At 35.8% G+C, this 19,037-nt stretch overlaps 1 protein-coding gene across 3 annotated transcripts in view; it reads right to left on the bottom strand.

Moving 5' to 3' along the window:
- Positions 1–19,037, bottom strand: part of LOC115232333 (target of Myb protein 1) — a 139,477-nt gene that overhangs the window by 58,480 nt on the left and 61,960 nt on the right. For all 3 annotated transcript variants that reach the window (XM_029802162.2, XM_029802163.2, XM_029802164.2), the window contains exon 3: positions 2,970–3,054. In XM_029802162.2, the coding sequence (XP_029658022.1) occupies positions 2,970–3,054 (85 nt within the window). The remainder of the gene's footprint in view (positions 1–2,969; positions 3,055–19,037) is intronic.

Below are 19,037 nucleotides of genomic sequence, written 5' to 3'. Positions count from 1 at the left end.
AGATGGTTTGACAGGAACTAATGAGCTAAAGGACTGTATTGAGCTCCAAAATCTTCTTTGGCATGGTCTTTACAGCAGGATGCCTTCCTAGAGCCAACCACTTTACAGAGTTACTGGGTGCTTTTTTTCATGATATTGGCACTAACGAGGTTATCGAGTACTCACAAGATCCTTCAACTAAGTGGGGTGTAGCATTGATGGATGTGAAAGTATGATATTTTCTTTCATCATCACCATTCTCTTTTAACATCTGCCTTCCATGCTGACATGGGTTGGTTGGTTAAACAGGATCTGACAAGTCGGAGTAATGTACTGTGCTCCAATGTCAGCTTTACTATGGTTTCTATGGTAGATGCTTTTATGCCCTTCCTAATGCCAAACACTTCACAGAAAGTACAGGGTGCTATTTTTGTAGAACCAGCACTAATGAGGCTGCCATGTAGCTTGCAAGACTAAGTTTCCTTTTGACTGAGTGGGTCTACAGTAGAGAGGGTGATGGCTTTACGTTAGGTGATGAGAGGTTAAAATATGAATGATGGAGCAAGAACAGCTTTCTTGCTGTAGAGGAGTTACATGGCTGCTCACATTATAGTAGAGTGAGTGGGAGTAATTATGGTGGAGTAAAATATCTCCACCAAACATTAGAGGGAGAGCCCATGCATCTACCTTTTCATCATTTTAGCTCCTTCTTATATTTATATGTTGTCGTTGTGGTTGCCCCAATAAAATTTCAACTATGAAATTTAAGTTGCAGCAGTTGAGTAGCTTTCTACTCTAACTGAGATGCGGTTTGAAACTACTGCTAAGAACTTGACCATGGAAACTGTGCTTTGGATAAGTCTGGTAGAACAATTTGTATTCCATTTGGAATGTGGCTCAGTGCTAGAAAACATTGCTCCACTGGAACTTATCTACGTTGTATAAAGTCTTTGCAGACAATACACATGAACAAAAATCAGAGAGAGAAAGAGAAGGGGAGAAAGAAAAATGATGAATATTGTGAGGGAGAGAGGGAGGAAGAAAAAGAGAAATGTTGAAAGTAAGTTGAGAGAAATTTTTTGAGAAAGAGAGCAAACAAGATAAAAAAAGAAAAAAAAGCAGGACAAAATTCTTTGTGGTTGTTTGATTGCTGCTATTAGGGTGATTATCATAAAAGACAAAAAAATTTTATCTGCCACGAGGCTAATATAGCTTAAATTAGGATTAACACAACTATTCAAGGACAAAGTTAAAGAAACAAGGAACGACTTGTGATGTTCTTTATTTAATTGCGACAGGATTAATAGGGTTGGGTCTAGGCTGAAATAGATTAAAATAAACAATCAACCCTTTGTTTTGTTTTATATTCTAAATCTCTTCCTCTGTTTAAGCATGTGTACCTCCACAGGTTTTTCAAGCTAACTCAGAAAGTATCGGTGCTAACTTCAAATTTTACTGATTTTAAATAAATAAATAAATCAGCAAATCTGGAGATTTTGAATCCCTTATGAAGGATTTTCGGTCCCAGAAATGCCAATCAATACCTGATCTTCTATGCTTCTTCTATAATAGCAGTGTTTTTATCTTCTTTTTTTTCTCATCTATTTTACAACATGAGAGGGCTGAAAAGTAAAATCAACCCTGGGAGAGTTGGACTCTAAACTAAAGAATTAAATATTAAAGGCATTTAGCCTGATATTCCATCTCTTCTTGTTATGTACCACACATTAGCAAAGGCTAGATGGTCATATCACTACTGCTTATGCTTAATTTCTTATTATTTTATAGCAAGAGGAAAGGAAATCCATGATCTTTGTAAGCCTTCCTAGACTGGTGGTTTTCAGAGGGAAATAAAATGCTAGGGAGAAAGCTAATAAAAGATAAATGACAAGATGAAGTTGGGACTGAAGTCCAATTATGTTGGTGTAGAGGAGAGTTAATTAGTCAACATATTGTGTCACATTTGCACATTGTTGAAAATAAAGGCAAATATTTGATGGAGGAGGGTAAGAAGAAATAAAAGCTCATATGTTGCAATGAACCACTATGTTGGTTGTATGACAGTCCAGCTGAAAGTAAGTTAGAAGGTTTTTCAAAATTTTGTGCCAGCTGGAAATGGGGACTAGTCTCAAACTGGGAAGGAAAAAAATATAAGAAGAGGTGGGCACCATTAATCAAAAAGTTAACTTTGTTAACTGTTAATCTGTTAACCAATAAGTTAATTTAAAAGTTAAATCGTTAATGAAAATGTTAACTTCACTGATTAATGGATTAATGGACTTCCGCCCAGCTCTGGATATAAGATTATGCACTTACTAACAGAACAGTCTCTCAATGTGTTATGTATGAGTTCAAGTCCCTGTACAATCAGGCACCAAGAACATATTTCTACTGGTACTGCCCAATGACATTATTCAAGTATAGATATCATTAGAAGTAGCAAATGGGTTATCTTCAAACTAGAGTTCTTGTTTAAATGTTAACAACAAGACCTTGCTATAGTAGCAAAGTGCAAGTGAAAAGTGTTAAATCAGTGAAGTGTTATGCTTATCAATGAGGTTTCTGAAGTGTTTTATAAAGAAAGCAATACCAGAGGTTGTCTTGCAGGACTTAGATCTCCACTGAACTACGCTGGTCATTTTTTTATTTTTGAGTAACCAAGCTCCTACATTGGTTGCCTTCACTTCATGACAGCTTTCATGATACATAATCCCTAGTAGTTGATTTTTTTCAAATTGCATTTAAGATACAGTAAACTACAAAGGTAACCTACATACTCTTTATCACTTCCTCACACACATTTTTTTTTTTTTGCACACAGACTTTTTCAGTACAAAAGCCATCATAAAAATGGTGCTGAATCATTTGGCAAGCTACATAACTCTATTGGTTTTAATTTGCTTAGCTGTAAATCTGATGCTCAACAGTAACGGTGAGAGGAACAAGATGAAGACATGAATAACAACAAAAGAAAAATAAGAAATACTTACAATTAGAGTGTACATGACAGCTGCGTAATTCTTGCCAGCATTTTGTTGCAGCTTTTTCTTTATGGCACGTATTGCATCTTTTGGTCTGGATAACAGAAGGAGAAAAAGTACAATTTTACAAGAAGCTCAACTATGAAACATTGCAGTTAAGAGAAGTGCTGTACATAGATTCTTCTCACCTTAATAGAAAGTAATTATTTTTCCTACATACAATTAGTTAATCCTTTTGATACTAATTTGCCCTTGGTTCTTTGATAGACATTTTCTGTAGATCATTTTAAAAAATGATCTAAGAACTTTTTATCAAAATTTCATGCTGACTTACATTCCAATCACCAACTTAATAATGGCAAAATTATTTTATCAAATATTTTATTACTTTTAAAATTAATTGAAACAAAAACAGAGTATTTCAACAGAAATACGGTAATGAATGGGTGAAAAGGTAATTAACAAATTGCTCTGTTACTTCATTACATGTCAAACAGTTGCTAACTAAGGTATTAATGAACAATATCCTTGGTATTAATCTATAATATAAACAAATTTTTTGCAAAAATAAAACCAAAACAAAACTATACTGATAACAAATGTGCACAATACATAGTCGGATGCTTTTAACATCTTAGCAACAATCTCTAATGGGTCTGTAGCTTTCCTGATTTTATCTCCTTAACCACCTGACAGGTAGATATGAAACTGGATAGGTGAAATAACAGTTGATTCTTTTTTATCTTTTATAATTCCATTTTCAAACACCTTGCACTGAAACTGTTTTTATTGCAACAAAGAGGGTGCACTTAATTGGTTTCTTGTTCAATGTTTGTGTAATCACAAAGATTATGGTTTGAGAGTAAAAAGTAACTCATCATCGTTGTTTTAACATCCTCTCTTCCAAGGATAAGACAAAACCCATTGAGGTAGATTTTCTATAGCTGGATGCCCATCCTGTCACCAACTCTCACTTGTTTCCAAATAAGATAATATTTCTCTTGGTCCTTCCAATAACAAATATGCTAACTGGCTGTACGTTTTTCATACCTCACTTTACGAGGACCTGCTTTATGAGACCCCAGGTTTATGAGTTTTTACAAGTTTTATTTTCTGTTTAAGAATTTTCGCTTTACAAGCGTTCTCTGGAAATGAATTAACTCATATACTGTGGCATTACTTTATATTTTTAATGACACATTTTTTTTCCCCTTTTTTGCAGCATGCCAACATCTTGATATGGGGAAAACACAATTATATGTGCACACATACACACAAACATACATATATATCTTCTATATAATAAAGCTCATCGTCTGTGTATCTGTACATCTATAGGACAAAAAGGAATAGAAGACATAAAAACAAAGTATGAGTTCTCATGTAAAATTTTACAAGAAAGACAATGAGCTACATAAAATTTACTTTCCATTTCAATTAGGGGGCTTAAAGGGGGAAAACACCTTGTGAAATTTTAAATACCTCCGATTTAAATAAAAATAACAACTACTAGGTACTAAATAAAGACGGTTTCCAAAATTTCACCATCTTACAATATTATTTAACCCCACTAATGGGGTTTATAACACGAGACAGAGCCCCTTTGAAAGTGCAAATACAGCCACTTTTCATGGAGATACATAAAATTTAAGTATGTGTTCTTAGAATAAGTGTACTACTAAGTGTACTACTACAACAATGCATATCTCATATATATATATATATATATATATATATATACACGCAATATATGTATGTATATATACATATATATATAAATTTATATATACCTATATTTATATATACCTATATATATATATATGTATGTATAAAAATCCAAATGGAAATTGTAGTTAAGACACCCATGCCGTGACACGTAAAAAGCACCGTCCGAACGTGGCAGATACTAGTGTCGCCTGACTGGCATCCGTGTTGGTGACACATAAAAGCACCAACTGATCGTGGCCATTTGCCAGCCTGGTCTGGCTCCTGTGCCGGTGGCACGTAAAAAACACCCACTACACTCATGGAGTGGTTAGCGTTAGGAAGGGCATCCAGCTGTAGAAACACTGCCAAATCAGACTAGAGCCTGGTGCAGTCTCCATGGCTTACCAGACCCTGCTTGAACCATCCAACCCATGCTAGCATGGAAAACGGTCGTTAAATGATGATGTATATATATATGTATGTATGTATACGTGTATATATATATATATATATATATATATATATATATATATATATATATATATATATATATATATATATACCGGAGTAAACACATAAATGTGAAACAAGGTGGAAAAAAGAGTACTCAAATACCAGTGGTAGAGTAATATGCTTTATTTAAAGCAGCAGAAAATTCAACAAAACCTGTTACTCTGAGTTTCCTGTTGCTGTTCATCGGACAGTTTTTGCTAGCCCCCACCATCACTTGACTGCCGATGTTGATGTGTTTACATGCCTATAACTTAGCTGTTTGCAAAACACACCAATAGAATAAGTACTATGCTTACAAAGAACAAGTCCTGTTGTCAATTTCTTCAACTAAAGGTGGTGCTCCAACACGGCTGCAGTCACATGACCGAAGCAAGTAAAACAATAAAAAACTATGCCATTTTAATCCTGAGCAACACCGGGTATCTCTGCTAGTGTATATATATATATATATATATATATTATATATATACATACATACACACACATATATGAATACATGCATACATACAGGCATATGCCATAAAAAAAAGTACTCAACACACTCTGTGAAGTAGTTGGCATTAGGAAGGGCATCTATCTGCAGAAGCGATACCAAAACCGACACTGGAACTCAGTGCAGTGCTCAGGTTTGTCAGTTCTTGTTGAAACATCCAACCTATGCTAGCATAGAAAAAGGGACATTCAATGGTCATGATTAATATAAACACAATAAACGGAAATATTATGAAAACATAACAGCGAATTCGTAGCGTATTCCTCATCAGTCAATGTCCAAATGATCATTACAATTTTGCACCTTTAACAATGATATTGTTCACTCTTGGTGGCACCAGTGGCAAAAATCCACTGGGAATACCTAACAAATGTATAGGACAATGATGAAAACAAACATAACAAAATAAAACATACATATACAATAAAAAAAAAAATAATGTGCAGCCGCAAGACAGACTGATATGGGATGAATCAAAGGAAGATGAAAATGTCCTGCAGGACTGGAGATAAAAGAAAGACAAGATAGAAAATCAGAATGAAGGAAGAATTAAAGTATTAGGGAGGGAAAGAGAGAGAAAGAGTGTGTGAGGAAAGCAAAAGAGAGGCAAAGAAAGAGAAAGAGACAGAAATATATATCTAGTACAGAGAAATGTGTCAGGGTGATGCTGTAGTAGGATGGTGAGAGGCAGGGGTGCTATGCTAAGAGAAGTAAAGTTGATCTAGGAGGAAAGAATGAACAGGTAGGAGGAGGTGATACTTGGGGGGAGGGGGGTTATCAATGGGAAACCAAGGGTTAAGTGAGAAAGATGATAGAGCAGAGCAATGAAAAGAAAACCATGGAGACCTGACACAATAAAAAATTGGGAAATTGAAAAATGAGGAATGAAAGAAAGAAAAACGAGAAAAAATATTGAAAAATATTAAAAGGTATAAAAACAAATTTTTTATATGAAGTGAGGAGGTCTTTGGAAATTCTCATTTGAGAAAATCTAAAATGTTTAGTGTTTACCATAGTAAAGATTAATAATAGTTAGTCTCTTGCTACTTTGAGTTTCTTCAGAAGGTGCACAGAATCTTTTGGCAAGTTATGTCATAACTTGATCATCATCATCATTTAACGGCCACTTTCCATGTTGACATACTAGCAGATGTAAGGAAATTATGAAAATTTGTAAATAAAAATTTAGATCCTTATTGTTTCACACTGGTTGTATGTAAATTGCAATTAAATAAAACAAAAATGTACTTTGTTTTTGCTTATGGCCATTTTAATGTGGCTGTCCTTTAAGAGACAATGTTGCCATTTAACCCAGGAAGACATCTCCTCTAGCTGGTTTCTCACACTCAGTATTTATTGTAAGTGGGAGATAACTGCTGCCACCCTAGCTTCAAGACCAAAAGACCACGTGGTTTTGATCTGTATTGGATCTCCTCAGTGGTGGATTCTCAGTGCCAGGCATGGCAGCAGTTTACCTCGCTTGCAATATATAGAAAAAACAGTGTCATACAATCACTGATTCTGTAACTAGGAAACTAGTCCGTTAGAAAATGTGCTTGAGATCGAAGCAGTATACAAACCAAAAAGTATTGTTTATGGCCACTTTAATGTGGCTATCCTCTAAGAGACAATGATATTGACATTTAACCCCAGGATGGTATCTCCTCCAGCTGGTTTATTCAGTGTGCCTCTTGCACCCATTATTTATTGTAAGCAGGGGATATTTTGTTTTTGCATTGTGTATTTGTGGTATCTCAGAAGGGTTACTATAACAATAATAAATATACACACTAGTACTACTTCACTTCTTTTATTATTAGCCATTTCATTAACATTTAACCAATTAACCAATCAAATCTTTGATTATTTGTTCAGTTAATCAATCAATCAGCTATGTTTGTTAAAGTCCTTTCACTGCCACTCACAACCTCACCAATGATATGCCTTCTCTACTCCAGGCTTGCTTCAGGTCTGTCTGCCTATTTCCTAGTTCCAAGTTTCAGTTTATACCTATATAGATTTTCTATTGTTTATTTGTTTCGGTCATTAGACCGTGTCTATGCTGGGGCACTGCTTTGAACAAACTAACCTTAGTACTTATATTTTAAGAATGGTACTTATTCTATCAGTCTCTTTAGCTGAACTGCTAAGTTACAGGGATGTAAACAAACCAACACTGGTTGTCAAGCAACAATGGAGGACAAGTACAAATACAAAGAAATGCATGTCTGTCTGTCTGTCTGTCTATGATTAGCTTTGGTCTTACACCTAATCCACTTACAGCTTTGGCTGACCCAGAGACTTGTTCAAGGTGCTGCACAGTGGGACTGAACCCAGAATCATGTGGTTGGGAAACAATCATCTTACCACACTGTCATATCAGTGAGTGAATTAATGAAGTTGATGCATTCTATTATGGAAGAAAGCTGTTGGGTGATTATTCTGATCTTGAGACAGTAGAAAGTGGTTTTCAGCATTTTGCTAGCTTGGCTAGAGCTTAGAATATTTTGTTGTTATATTTGGTTTGCAAGATTCTTGATGTGAATTTGTGTGTTACCCAATACTGCTAAGTGGAGTGGAATAACATTATTTATTTAAAACTGAGTCTCCATGAGTTGCTATTTGGAGGTTTTTTTTTTAGTTTTTCTAGTCCTCAGGTGATTAACAATATGTGCGTATGTACATAAGTATGTATTGATCAGTTGATAATGCAGACAATCTAGGTTGGCCTTATTGGTTTACATAGAGGAAAGTGACAAATGAGTGGGAGGAGAGGAAGAAGAAGAGCAGAAATAGAGCGAGAGAGAATAAGAACTGATGAAATCATTTGTCTTCTCTTTGCTTCTGGAAGAGAAGATAAATGGAAAAGAAAAAGAAAATATAAGAGAGGAGAGAGGGGAGATGGAAAAAGAGTAACAGGGGAAAAAAGATATTTAAAATCACTATTAAAGAAAAGAAAAAAAGAAAAAGGTCAAAAGGTCACTTAGACTTTGATTCTACTGACCTAAGAGCTTTTATAAAAGATAGTTGTGTTTAATGAGATGTAAAGAACTCTAGTGTATTCATATATTTTATGGTCTCTGTTTTTGGCTTGTTTGATATTGAATATGTAAAATAGTGTCTTGAGATACAATGTATACATAGATAAAATGTGTGTGTGTGTGTGTGCGTGCGTTTGTGTACACGAATCAGAAAATCGAAATACTCTTTTATCTTTTACTGGTTTCAATCACTGGACTGCAGCCATGCTAGGGCACTGCCTCAAAGGGTCTTAATCAGACAAATCAACCTCAGTATTTTTGGGGGTGTTTTTTTTCAAGTCCAGTACTTATTCTATCACTCTCTTCTGGCAAACCATTAAGTTACAGAGATGTAAACAAACTAACACAAATTATCAAGCGGTTTGAGGGGATGAAGATACACAGAAATTTCTCTCCCTCTCTTTTCCCACACACACAACTATTGGGTTGTCCAGAAAGTGCATGCCGATTTTTAAAGGGAAGAAAAAGGTCAATAAACAGTTGCCAATTCATTTTTAATCAACCAAATATGAACCATTTTGTTGCACAATGTGTCTCCCTCTTTCCTTTAACTTCAAAATACCCTCTTCCCAGAATTAAGGTGGTTTCGAGGCAAAGAATTCATCAAGGTATCTTTTTACGTCACCCAAGGAATTGAAATTTTTACCATTAAGACTATTCTGCAGAGACCTGAATAAGTGGAAATCCGAAGGAGCAATATCTGGTGAATATGGAGGGTGGGGTAACACATCCCAGCCGAGCTGCAGCAATTTTTGTCTGGTTCCCAAAGCATCAAGTACCGAAAATGAACTTTCTTATCTTCCATTTTAAAGGGTTACAGAATTAACACAAGTTATAGGAACATAAACCTTCTTCCACGAAAAGATAGCTTAAACTGTGCTCTAAATGGAGGTGTAGTCAAATCCTATTTTATGGACTCTACCATGTTCTAAAATAAGTCGAAAGGTAAGCTACTATAAATCGGCATGAACTTTCCGGACAACCCAATAGCTTCCATACAGTTTCCTTCTACCAAATTCACTCACAATACATTGTCAACCTGGAGCTATAATAGAAGACGCTTGCTGAAGGTGACATGCAGTGGGACTGAACCCAACACCAAGTAGTTGGTTACAAAGCAAGCTTCTTAACTAGAAAGTTAGAAAAAAATACTGGTTTCAAATTTTGGTACAAGGCCAGCAATTTTGGGGGAGCAGGTAAATTGATTATATTGAACCTAGTGCTCAACTGGTACTTAATTTATTAACCCTGAAAGAGTGAAAGGCAAATTTACCCAGTGACATTTGAATGTAAAGTCGGAAGAAATGGCAATAAGCATTTTGCCCAGCATGGTAATAATTCTACCTGCTCACAGCCTTAAGCCAGAAAAAAACATTAGTTACAAATTTTGGCACATGGCTAGCAATTTTAGGGGAGGGGTAATTAGATTACATCACCTCCGTACTCAACTGGTACTTATTTTATCAACTCTGAAAGATAAAAGGCAAAGTTGACTTTGGTGGAATTTGATCTCAAACCAGAGCAAATATTAAAATTCAAAACAGTTATTATTGCTGTGATGGACAGTAGATATGCACTATTACTGCATTTCATTCTGTGAGCAATCTCATAATTTCTTGAATGATAACTGTAGACTTACAAGTTGAAGAAAATGGACAAAGATATAGGCACAAGTGTGGCTGTGTGGTAAGAAGTTCGCTTCCCAACCACATGGTTCTAGGTTCAGACCCATTGCATGGCACCTTGTCTTCTACTATAATTTCAGGCTGACCAAAGCCTTGTAAGTGGATTTGGTGGATGGAAACTGAAAGAAGCCACTCATATAAGTGTGTATGCTTGCCTCCTCACCATCACTTAAGAACTGGTGTTGGTGTGTAACTTGGGGGTTTGGCAAAGGAGATCAATAGAATAAGTACCAGACTTCAAAAATAGAAGTACTGGGGGTTGATTCATTCAATTAAAATTCTTCAAGGCAGTGCCCTAGCATTGCTGCAGTATAATGATGGAAACAAGTAGAAGATAAAAGATAAAGATGAAAACTTTACTAATTTCAACATGAGAACATTTCAGTAACACACTTTCTCTTAATATTCGGTTGGCAACTAAGTTCCTGCTGTTTTTTTAATTTTGGAATTTATTGTGTTTTAAATTTTGGAATCTATTTTTTTCAAGAATTCTATTTTTGAATCATTTTGGAATCTATTTTGTTTTGTTTTTTTCTAGTTAATTTTTGTTTATTTTCAGCTCATTAAAATGGAATGTCAAGTTAAGAAAACGAGCATTTTTGATACCTCCTCCTTTTTGCTTTTAATCAAGGTTCTAAGGCCGCAAAAGCTGCTTGTGACATTTGTGTTGCGTATGGAGAGGGTGCCATAGCTGAAAGAACCACTCGTGATTGGTATGCCAAGTTCAAAAATAGAAATTTTGACCCCAAAGACGCACCTCATTCTGGCCATCCAGCTGAATTCGATGAAGAGCCATTAAACCAACTTTTGTACAAAAATTGTCATCAAATGACAAGGAACTGGCAGAGAAAATGGAATGCTCCCACACTGCTACAGAGAAGCATCTTCACTCAATGGGAAAGGTTCAGAAGTGTGGAGGATGAGTTATGCATGCTTTAAGTGATAACAACAAAAATCAACAAGACACAATCTCTGCTGGTTTACTTGTTTGTCACCACTCAACTCATGGACACAAGCAACGATTTCTTTACCGAATCATTACTTGCGACGAAAAATGGTGCCTGTACATCAATATGAAGCAGTGTAAGGAATGGCTTAGCCCTGGTAAACAAGTGACACTGCGCATGAAACAAGATCTTCATCCGCGTAAAACAATGCTGTGTGTATGGTGGGACTGGGAAGGGATTATCCATTACAAATTGCTTGAACGGAACCAAACAGTCAACATGGAACTCTATGTTCAACCGATGGAATGACTCAACACGGTTATTCAAAAGAAAAGATCTAATCAACAACGCCCGCCCTCATATCGCCAATATGACCAAGGAAGCCATTAAAACACATGGCTGGGAAGTGCTGCCACACCCACCATACTCTCCTGATTTGGCACCAACGGATTTCCACCTCTTTCGATCTCTTTCAAATGCTATGTACGGAGTTTCGTTCAATATTGATGCAGAATTGAGAGCTTGGTTGGATCAATTTTTCGAGTCAAAAAACGAGGTATTGAAAATCTTGTTGAACGTTGGGAAGAAGTTGTAAACAACAAGGGTGAATACATTATTGATGAATTAGTTGTCATTTTTTAGTAAGCCTTTTAAAAAATTTAAATTTTAAAAAAACAGTGAGAACTTAGTTGCCAACCCAATAATTTGATATAATCTTTATTGCCAAAATAGACAAGGAGCCTGGGTAGTTATTCAGCTGACCAGTTCCTGTCAAACCGTTCAACTCATACCAGCATGGAAAATCGACATTAAATGACTATGATGATGATATAAGCTTTTACTTGCTTCAGTATTGGGGATTTTAGTTGAGCAAATTGACCCCAGTACTTATTTTTAAGTTTCATACTTATCTTCTGTTGAATAGCTAAGTTACAGGAAGGTAAACAAACCAACACTGGTTGTTAAGCAGTGGCAGGGGACAAACACAAAAAGACACCTGCCTACTCATATACCACAGGCATGTACAGTTTCTGTTAATTAAGTCTGCTCACAAGACACTGGTCAACATTGGGCTATAGTAGAAGACATTTGCCCAAGGTGCCATGCAATGAGACTGAACCCAAGATCACATGGTTGCAAAGTGATCTTAACCACACAGCCATGCCTGCATCTGTATATAAAATCATCATTATCATCAGTTAATGTCTGCTTTCCATGCTGGCATGTGTTGGATTCTTCTACATTGTCTGCCAACATCGTACTTCACTGGAGGACATTATACTTGTCTCAGTTTTGGTGAAAGACCATCATTAACACATTTTGTATAGTACAAACAGAAGACAGAAATTTATCGTAAGAAAATTAGGCTGTTCCCAAAATTCTGAGTTGAAGTATTTCTCTGAGATGCTGTCTAGACAAGCAAAGTGTGGAAGAAAGCAGTGCACTATCAATAGGGATGATCACAGCCTTGAGAGAACCATGAAAAAAAGCTAGTTTATCAATAAGGGAGAGATCCATAAAATCTGGACAGAGACTGAATCTAGTGAATTTAAGGTTCAAATTATTCTGTCGAATGTAATATTTATTTACATTGCTTTGAATTAATAATGCATTATCTTGAAGTTTTGAAGATATGATTGTATATATTTAGACTGATGTTGTAGGGTAGGCGTGAGAAACCAGATCTGGCTGGTTATGGCTAGTTTAAATGCTAAAGGGTTCAGTGCAATTATGCACAGGCAGTTTCAATCTTAACCACACTAACAGCATGTTATGAAACCCACAAAAAAAAAAACAGTCTTTAGAAGTATATATCATCATGGTGTGTGTGACTACTTCTGCATTGTCGAAGACTAACATTCTAAATTTTAATACACACTCTAAATCTTATCTTTCAGTAATTTCAAAGGGAAAGGAGGTTAGTTGATGCCATCAATTCCAGTACTTGACTTGTACTTTAGTTTTTTGACCCTATAAAGATGAAAAGCCTAGCCTATCTAGTTCAAATCTTGGGATTTGAACTCAGGACATAAAGAGCTGGATCGAATGCTGCAAAGTAGTTTTTCTGATGCCCTAATGATTCTGCCAGTATAATCACAATATCATTGAATATCCAAAGACAAGAGTGATAAAAACAAGAGATCAAGATACAAAGAATTGAGGTTTCTCTAAATCTCTGGTCAAAGGAAACTAAAATGGCGACAAATTAAAGGAAAGATAACCAGAATTAAATGGAATGAGGAAGTTGAAGAAAAACATATACAAGGACTGTACCAAATTCTAACAGATAGAATGCTAGTAATCTGTAGAAAACATATTCTTGAAAGAAATAAGAAATTATTTAAAGGTATCAAAAAGAAAGAAAAATATTGTAGAAAAATCTCAAAGAGCTGAGAGAGAAAAAATCAATATTAAAAATAATAAAAAGAAAATTATAAAAAACAAATTTGAAAGTTGATGTAACAGAACAGTGTGAATCAAGCACAATCAGTAAAAATCAAAACAAATTTAAGATTCGTTAATAAATAACCAAACAAGACCACCAACACAAAATCAACAACTGGGCCACTAAAAAATTTAGAGAAAACTCTCCTGACGAATTATGAAAATGACGAAATTACAAACAAATGTTAAAAGACCAGTATGCATCAACTTTTAGTACACCCCACCTATGACCACCACCCAGCCCTCCCCCCCAAAAAAGAAAGAAAATTTGTGATTGAACAGTTCTTTGATGAGGAAAAAAAGACAAATCATCTGAGAGACATTAATATTACCAAGAAAACAATTACAGATGCAATCAACTTCATACCAAATTAAGAGAAGTTCAGGCTCTGATACATGGCCAATAGAAATTAAAAAAACAAACAAACTGTAAACATAGCCATCAGACATGTGGAAGGTGAAAGTTATTCCTATCTTCAAAAGCAGCCAAAGTTTTGGCGAAAATTATAAACCAATATCTCTTACAAGTTTGATTACAAAAATTTTTGAAAGAGCAGTCAGAAAAGCAATGTGTGAATCAATAAATTCAAATGATAAATGCAAAGATAATCAACATGGTTTTATAAAAAAGGAACAAATCATGCCTATCCCAACTATTAAATCACTATGACAAGATTATCAAAAAGAGAGACAATTACAATGTTACGTATACAGAATTTGCAAAGCTCTTAAATATAGAGTTATATATGTGAGACTTTGCAAAAAGCCTCTGACAAGTCTGAATTCAATATAATGTTAAAAATAGAACATGAATGTTGGGAAAGATAGGAACATGGATAAATACTTTTCTTGCCAAATGTATGTTCATAGTATTAGTAGATGGGAATTTTCTCATGGGACAGTTATGGTGCAACTATTATTTATATTCATCACGACATCTGAGACACTATCACCAAGTATAATATACAAACGTTTTTATATGGCACAAAATATAAAAAAGAATTTAAAAATCCAAGAGACAAAAATCATCATCATCATTTTTCCATGCTTGCATGGATCAGACAGAGTTTACAGAGAAAGATTTACTATGGCAAGATGCTCTTCCTGATTCCAACCCATACCTATTTCCAAACATGGTAATATTTCTCCATGGTCAGGCATACCTACAGAGAATATTGCAAATGAATGATACTGTTTGTTTGACAATAACACTCATTTACAACTATCATCATGTGATGTTAAAAGAAAGAGACACAAAGAAAGACATACACGCACGTAAATACACAGGCGTGGTTGTGTGGTAAGGAGAAAAGTTATGGAAAAGGGAGACCCAGGAAAACATGAGATGAAGTACTGAAGGCCAATCTCAAAACACTGAGCCTTATGAAGGAAGTGACAGAGGACTGAGATACGTGGTGTATTGTTTTACTCAAGAAAATCTATCCACTACAACAGAATAAAGATCCTCAGGTCCTACATAAAAATCACTGTTGTGGGTGTTGGTGCTATGCAAAAAGTACTGTTGGTGGTGACATGTAAAAATCAACCAGTACACTCTGTAAAGTAGTTGGCATTAGGAAGGGCATCTAGCTGTAGAAACCAAACCAAAACAGACTATGGAATCCTGGTGCAGCCCCTGGCCTTACCAGCTACAGTCAGTTGTCCAACCCATGCCAGCATGGAAAATGGACATTAAATGTTGATGATGAGGATAATAGTAATTTTAAATGATATTTTTTTCTTTACTCCTCTTCATTCTTTCTCCTTTCCTGTTCTTCTAATTCTTCTGCTTATATTCCCCTCCTCATCTTCTATTTAGACTGGCCTCTTCTCTACTTCTTTCTGTCTACCTCCACTCCATTTTCTCTTTTTTTTTTTTTTTGGCTTTTACTCTCCCTCCACCTTCCCCTTCATCCATCAGCTTACTCTTATTCTTTCTCTAGCTCCGATTCTTTTCCTCTTCTTCCATTCATTGTCACTTGCTCATATGCAACCAACAGAGAAAAAAACGTAGGTTGTCTATAGTATTAGCACATCAATAAATATATGTATACATGTCTAATCTATATACATTCAGTTATTTGAGACGTAAAACAAATTCTAAATAACAATCCATGGAGACTCAGCTTTAAATTAATAAATAATAGGTACAACACCTGAAATTTTGGGGAGGGGGCTAGTCAATTACATCAACTCAAGTGCTCAAATGGTACTTATTCTATTGGCCCTGAAAGGAGGAAAGGCAAAGTTGACCTCAGTGGAATTTGAACCTAGAACATAAAGAGCTGTAAGAAACGTTGCTACGCCCAGTGTGCTACCACCTTAATAAGTCAAATAAATAAATGCTATTCCACTTTACCCGGAAGTTTTGAATGTCCTCTACCCATCCCCCACTTAACAGAAACTGACACAAGTGTGAAACTACAAGGATCTAAATTTGTATTTAGGAGCATTCATAATTTCCATACCTACACAAGGAAGTGCAGATAAAAGATACTGCTTTACTTAAAGCTTCCCACATAACTTGAAGTGGGAGTGGCACCTTATTTTTAGCTTGTGACAGACAAGTTTAGTAGTTTTTTTCTTTTCTAGAGATATAACACACACACACAGACAAACAGACACGCACGCTTGCAATCAATACTCTACAGCATTTTTTAAATGTAAATATTAGATCTTCATAACCAGGTTATTGACTGAACTCATTAACAGATACAGACACACATCAACAGAGTTATCCAATCATGTCTGGATTATAGAATTTAGCTTCTAAAGATATAACAGTTTTCATAATACACTAATGCATAACAACCATTTGATGTAATTATCCAGATGATTGTGATGCAATTTTTCCATTTATTGTCATACTATCTAACTCTTTCAATAGCATTCATACTTCTTATATTACCCTTGATTCCTTTCATAAACTTTTCATGATTTCACATATTTCAGCCTGTTTGCCATCCAACTGTTGAAATTTGATATGTGATCATAGGGATGTAGTGGGGCTACAAAGGGATGTAGTGGGGCTATGGGTAGAGATACTACCTTTGGTGTCTAGTATGCTGCTCTCTACCTGATACAGTGGACAGGCATCACTGCCTCTAACTCACCCTCTAAATCTTTCATGTGCTAGGACCAAGTGCCACACCTTGATATATTATCTCATTTGGTGGAGTAAAACACATGGGTGGGGGGTGGGGGAGTTGACACCACACCACTAAGCAGGTGGAGGTCAATGACCAGAACAGAGGAGTCTCAAGGAAACCAATAACCAGGTGTCCACAACTCAAGGTGATCCACACTATACTTTGTGGATCTTGGATAATAGTCATAGACAGTTCTATATACAGACTCCTTCCTAAATGCAAGTGGCTGGGCTAGCACCCTATCCTTGGAAAAATCTCACACTACAAAAACTGTTCAAATGCAAAAGTATTAGTCATTGGGGCAACAGTTGTCTGCTGACCAATCCGGCTAGAGTACTTTGACTGCCAGGATTGCATCTAGAAAGTTCCCTTCCAAGGTGGAGTTTGGGCAAGGTTGTTTATGGAAGACCAGCAGTCACTCATGCATACCAGCCTCCCCTTCCACACTACCGATGTTATCCAAGGGATGGGCAAAGGCTGATACAGCTAGGCACGAGTGATGTTGCAACTCATTTCTAGCTGAGAGAACTAGAGCAATATGGAATAAAGTGTCTTGCTCAAGACACAGTCCGGTCAGGGAATTGAACTCACTACATCATGATTGTGAACCCGACACTCAAACCACTGAGCCATGCACCTTTACAAATTATACAAACCCAGCCATAATATTTATCTCCATATAACCCTAACCTATATCCAATCGCATCTCTACTTAAATGTTAGCTTCTTTACTTTTCTTCTTTCATTCAGAAGGAAGGAGAAAATAAAATGCCCATGACTCTTCTTTCACAGAGTCTCCAAGACTGATAGGTGAGAAGGAGGAAAGTATCCTCAAACCACAGAGTTGACCTGAATGCTCACAAAAGGTTGGACTTTTCTACTAAAGGTATCCAAAATGCCATATAGTAATGTTAAGCTGAGTAGCAGTTTAAGCTTACCACCCAAGTAGGCTATGGTTAGGTTTGAGCTCAGAATGCAAAAGAGCTGAAATAAGTACTGCAGTATTCTCGCTGTTCTACCAATCCACCCCCATGGATTGGTACTTTTTCATCAACCTCAAAAGGTTGAAACCCCAAGGTTTAGTTTTCTTGTGATGTGATGGTTTGTGTGCCTCAATGACCCTGAGGACTATGCCAGTGGAGTGCAAGCTCTTTGTGGAACCTCCCATACATGACAGATTAAAGGATGGAGGTCAGTAAAATGGATCACCACTTTTCAAAAGTAAAAATAGGTTTGCATAGGGCAAACCACCACCACCACTACCTAGAAAAAAAAGCAAAGTTACAGAAGTATCAATGACAGTCCAAAACCAACAAAAATTGAAAGAGGAAGGCCTTTTCTCAAGGAAATTTAAGATGTAGTGAGGCAAAACCCAAAAAAAAAAAAAGTTGAAAAAGCAGGAGTTTGACTGGAGAGAAGACAGCCCAGGGTCAGGAAGAGTGAAAGTAAGTTGTTGATGGCTTATACTTCACAGGGAGCAAAACAGCTTTAGTAAGTTAGTAAAAAGATGAATGACAAACCTCTGAGATTAGAACTCATAAGCACAGATATCAGCAACAAACATTATGAGGCATTCTATTTGATGATCTAACAACCAATTTTGCATCTGTTACATTAGATGTTACATAAAACAAAAAGATTTTTACACAATCAGTGTAGCAAAAATATAGGCCAGTATCTTTCAACAGTTACAATAATGTATCTCCAAGTTATAAATATCTTACACTTTGATACTACTAGTCCCAAGTTTTATTTACAACATTCAGATGTTTATTTTGATTTTATCACAGGTTCAGCCTTGTCTTACAGGTTGGTATCTTAAATATGACATTCTTGCAATACTCTAGTTTAAATGTTATAGTATACACATATTCACTCTTAACAAAGTAAAATTGTAATGAAAGAAAACATAGAATGTGTGTGTTTATAATTTTTTTTTTTTTTGCATATTTTTCACCAGTGGAGAAACTCCACCCCACCAGTTATTAACACAGAAACAAGGTGCTTTCATTGGAATCTAGGTAACTTCAAGTGTGTAGACATACATATAAGCATGTATTAGTGTATATATGTATGCATGGGTTCTTGTTGCACATG

The sequence above is a fragment of the Octopus sinensis genome, linkage group LG2 (assembly GCF_006345805.1).
Source record: "Octopus sinensis linkage group LG2, ASM634580v1, whole genome shotgun sequence".
NCBI lineage: Eukaryota > Metazoa > Mollusca > Cephalopoda > Octopoda > Octopodidae > Octopus > Octopus sinensis.
The sequence above is the reverse complement of the archived record's forward strand: the minus strand, read 5'-3'. Positions and strand labels throughout refer to the sequence as shown.